The sequence below is a fragment of the Aegilops tauschii genome, chromosome 7 (genome assembly GCF_002575655.3).
Source record: "Aegilops tauschii subsp. strangulata cultivar AL8/78 chromosome 7, Aet v6.0, whole genome shotgun sequence".
Taxonomy (NCBI): Eukaryota; Viridiplantae; Streptophyta; class Magnoliopsida; order Poales; family Poaceae; genus Aegilops; species Aegilops tauschii.
Genome location: NC_053041.3, coordinates 441,396,959 through 441,401,490, shown reverse-complemented (window position 1 = coordinate 441,401,490; position 4,532 = coordinate 441,396,959). Strand labels below are relative to the sequence as shown.

The window sequence follows — 4,532 nt, the reverse complement described above, 5'->3', positions numbered from 1 at the left end:
ATCTTGATATAAGGAAATATAAATAACAACTTTAGTATTGCCTCTAGGGCATATTTCCTTCAACAATAATCACTTTTTGAACACGAAAGTGTCCACTTTTATGATGACAAATGGCGCCCATGGAAGTGTTTCTATCAAGGGTAACTGAGACATGGCGGCCACTGTAACACTAGCTGTTAAGCTACCAGATGCAGCTTTCGGATCCGATACTTGTTAAAAACGCCGAGCAATTAGGATTTTCCACGTGTCGGATTCTCATTCGTCAATGGAGCCACACAGCAGCTCTACTTGTGACAGGGTTGCCCATCCAATGGAAGATATACGCCTATGAAACATCGACACATGCACGACCCAACAGTGACCCGTTTAGTTAGAAAGGACGGCCCAGTAAGAGGCCCACAAGATTAAGGCAACCGTGGGGATGTCCTCGGGGCGGCGGCGTGGACCACGGGCCGTGGCTCTACTGCCCGAAGGGACGATGCAACATCAGTGTGCGGGTCGTGCAACCACGAGGTAGCGGAGCTACGCCCGATGGGGCGACCCAATAGTAGCCCATTGCTTGATTGATGGAGGGGTGCGCTGGACTAGGGGACAATATTCACAGGACCTGCGGAAGTGCGCGCAAGCGACTGGCCGGGACGGTCACCTGACGTGGATGGGGTGGATCGTGGGCGGATAGGTGATCAATCCGATCACGCACGAGGTTGGGGACGCCGCTTGGTGACGAAGGGGCCGCGCCATGGAGGCGCCGCTCGAACGGAGCGCAACCCACGCCCGAGCGGGGGCGAAGCGGCGCACCACAAACGCAACCAGCCGACGCATCACGTGCATGGCGGCGCTAGGGCCCAGCGGCCTGATGCAGCCGAGCGGGATGAAGGTTGATGGAGGATCCTGATCCAATCATGCTGATGATGGCCGGCCTAGAGCGACAGGCGGACGGAAGTGTGGATGGCGGCCTTTGCGTATCGCGCTAGACCGCCATGTCGAAGAAGAGGCCGGTGGAATCGACGCTGAAGGTGGAGTGGAGTTGCCCAAGGGTCGAAGGCGGCAGCTAGCGACGCAAACCGATCTTAGATTGGAAAAACAAAAAAGAAGCACTGATCAAGATGACCGACGTGAGAGAGAAAAATCAAGATCAAGGATCAGAAGAAAAAAAGACTCTCTAGCGCAGTCGGTCAAGATGACCGGCGAACAAACACTAGGTACGAACGGCGCGGCCCCCGATGACGATCATGGAGATCGATCACCCGAGGGGTGGCACGCTGCAGAAGCGACGACGGCTGCTAGAATTTTGAATCGGGGTTAGGCTGATACCATATAGAAGAAATAAAGAGTGAGATTGATGGTGTCGATGTTTAATGTTTCGACATCGTAGGCCTATACATAATGAATACATGATATTTTTAAAGTACGAGACAAAATAAAATAAATCCTACACTATCCTAGTATTTGCTAACTAATCACGATACTTTAACGAGTCCGAACGTGTACATGAATGCAGGCCAAACATGTATCTACTGGTGAGTGGCAACTCACCGAATCTGCCATCGCAAAAACCCCTCAAAAAAATCTCAACGAATCTGCAAGTTTCTAGATTAAAGAGCATCATTTCTGCATGCACGACATCAACCATTAAGAGTCAAGAAACTATGCAAACCAATGTGGTTGGATGGTTAGAGTGATTGTGGTATTTCCAGTCCATCAATGTTCTAGTTCTGATGCTTGCATTATTTCTAAATTTATTTCAGGATTTTCGTCGATGTGCTTTTAGTGAGAGGAGACGTTTCCGTCGACGATGAGGCGCCTACGATGACTTCATAAATCTAAAAATGATATGCCAGCTCAGTTTCTCAAAGGTGCTCATAGAGGTAGGGTGTGCATGTATGCGTTCATAGGAATGGGTGTATGTGTGTATATATAAGCGCTTGCGTCTGTACTCTTTTTAAACAAAGAGTGAAGAAATTATTAACCGGGGCGCTGTCCATTCACGATCAAATTGGAGTATTAAGAAAGAAAAGTTCAGCTCTTCTCGACCAACGGCGGCGTCCATTCGCTATCAACGAAAGTTCAGCCCTTCTCGATCAACTGAAGAAACGAACCTGAGGTCTCGCCGTCTCGGCCTGCAAATAGTCCATGTTCTGGAAGAGATGACGAGCCTGGACCAGCGACCTTCCTGGGCAGGCCGAGGTCGTCGATCGATCTCACGTCAAATCTGACTGCTTATGTTACTCCACGCGGGTGCATGCCAAATTAATGGTTCGTCCGGCGGCTATGGGTCACTAGTTAATTAGCATAAGTTCGTCTCCCTCGTCGTCCTCGTACACCACCAAACTCCATCCGAGCACAAGAAGAAATCAAATCACACGTACGTACAGCTCGATCCGGCCGGGGCGGCGAAATGGGGCGCACCAACAAGTCCTCCCTCGCGCTGGCGTGCCTGCTCGCCCTGCTGCTAGTGCAGCTACCCCGAGGAGCCCGTGCAGACGGGGATCTGTGCGGCAAGGTGAAGTGCGGCATGGGGAGCTGCGGCGAGTCCGGCGACTACATGTTCGGGTTCGCCTGCCGCTGCAACCCGGGGTGGAGACGGTACCATCTCGGCGACGTGGACTTCCCCTTCCTCCCCTGCGTCATACCAAACTGTACGTACACCCTGCACGCCAATTTTCTTGATGATGGACCAATAAGAATCGACCACCGTAATTTCTCTGGGCAGGCACCATCAACTACTCGTGCCAGGACGGGCCGTCTCCTCCGGCTCCGGCACCGCCGCCGCCAGCAGCGCCACCGCTGACAAACCTCTCAGTCTACGACCGTAATTAATCACCACCTCAGATGATCGCGAAAGAGTTTCTGTTTATCCATTCAAGCATTCGTCACTGAGTCCTGCCTTCCAATGGCGCAGCTTGCTTGATGCAGTACTGCGGGGGCGGCACCTGCGAGAAGGTGGAGTCCTCGGCGTTCGCGCACAGGTGCGCCTGCCCCGACGGCTTCAAGAACCTCCTCGACGACGCCGCCTACCCCTGCTACCGCCAGTGTGAGTGACTCAACAACATGTCGTGACTGAGGTATGAGTATGAGTATGACTAGGCTAACGCTGCCTCGCCGGCGGTTTGGTGTTTCCACCGTGCAGGCTCCCTGGGATCAGGCTGCTCCGACCTCGGGATCGGCATACTCAACGGGTCCGACCCGAGCACGTCGCCGCCAGCACCCGTCTCCTTCACCGTCCAGAAGAGCGGCGCTGCAGGCGGTTCAGCACCACCGGCGCACGGGCTGCTGGGGCTCCTCATACTGATTTCCTTCTTCTGGGCCCACAGTTTTGTGAATTAGTGATAGTAAACCAAGTGTGTGGCGTTTTTCTTTTGCGTGGAAATAAAAAAAAATGCATGGCAAGTGTGTGGCGTTTGATTGGGAACCATATTGTCCCACTTTTCGTATAGGACGAGTATACATTTTGTTTCGGTGATTGCAGAAATAAAATCTAATAAAACAGAACGAGATGGACTTTCAGCTATCGGGTGCAGGGGCACCCTCATGAACCGTAAATTCAAAACAATAAGAATTTACAGCCGAATAATAGCAATATCGATTGGTCTTGGGTGACGATGTTTAACAACGCTATTGCCGCGATGGCGCTTAGGGAAGTGGCTAGGACAGGCGCTAGATACACTTGGACTAACAAGTAATTAGCCCCGGTGAGTAGCGTGTTAGATAGGGTTTTCATCTTGTCGGACTGGGAAGTCCTCTTCCCCTTATGCATGCTTACGGCCGAAACGCGCATCGGTTCTGATCACGTTTCGCTTATCCTAGCCTATGGGGAAGATAGGATTAAGCGTAGCCCTCGTTTCTACTTCAAAACGGGCTGGTTTGAAACCGAGGGCTTTATTTCTATGGTTATCGCCCGCTGGTAGCTAGCGATCGCCTCGGTGGGAAGACAGCGCGGCCCCTTGGACCTCTGGATTGCGGTGGCAGGTGCGTTGCGATCTTTTCTTCGTGGATGAGGCGCCAACCATGGCAGCGAGGCGAAACAGGCTAGGGAAGCCCTTATTGAGGAAACCAAGCTTCTGGACGTCCTTGCCGACTTGAGAGCGTTTTCGGAGGCGGAATGGGCTAACCGCTACGCCCTCGAAAACCAGGTGCTCTCCATTCTTAGGGAAGAAGAGGAGTACTAGTGTCGTAGGGGCGGTGTCAAGTGGGTCAAGAAGGGCGATGTTAACACGGGCTATTTTCACGCGTATGCTAATGGCCGCAAGCGCAAACGCTCGATCCTTAGGCTACAATCTGACCAAGGAGTGTTAGTACGTCAAGACGAGATCTCGGCCCACATTTACGACTACTTCCTTGGCTTGTTGGGAACAGCCGAGTTGAAGCCGCTGCAACTCCGGACTGACCTATGGGGCAGGATGCCCGGGTCTCGCAGGCAGAAAATGATCTGCTGGCTCTCTCTTTCTCCATGGATGAGATCGACCTGGCATTGGTTCCATGAAGCCTGATACAGCACCCGGCCCCGACGGCCGGCCGGTGCCTTTTTTCAG

The 4,532-nt window shown here is 52.6% G+C and overlaps 1 protein-coding gene across 1 annotated transcript; it reads left to right on the top strand.

The window, feature by feature from the left end:
- Positions 1-2,274: 2,274 nt before the first annotated feature.
- LOC109781073 (uncharacterized) lies at positions 2,275-3,507 on the top strand. Its single transcript, XM_020339657.4, has 4 exons — positions 2,275-2,639; positions 2,714-2,812; positions 2,903-3,034; positions 3,131-3,507. The coding sequence occupies exons 1-4, from the start codon at positions 2,399-2,401 to the stop codon at positions 3,325-3,327; spliced, it is 669 nt and encodes a 222-aa protein (XP_020195246.1). The 5' UTR covers positions 2,275-2,398; the 3' UTR covers positions 3,328-3,507.
- The last annotated feature ends 1,025 nt before the right edge of the window (positions 3,508-4,532 follow it).

Bases quoted from the DNA above. Each gene is read 5' to 3' on its own strand.
- LOC109781073 (XM_020339657.4), top strand. From the start codon at position 2,399: ATGGGGCGCACCAACAAGTCCTCCCTCGCGCTGGCGTGCCTGCTCGCC. The intron at 2,640-2,713 runs GTACGTACACCC...TTCTCTGGGCAG, and splicing joins CCCCTGCGTCATACCAAACT to GCACCATCAACTACTCGTGC. The intron at 2,813-2,902 runs GTAATTAATCAC...CCAATGGCGCAG, and splicing joins AAACCTCTCAGTCTACGACC to CTTGCTTGATGCAGTACTGC.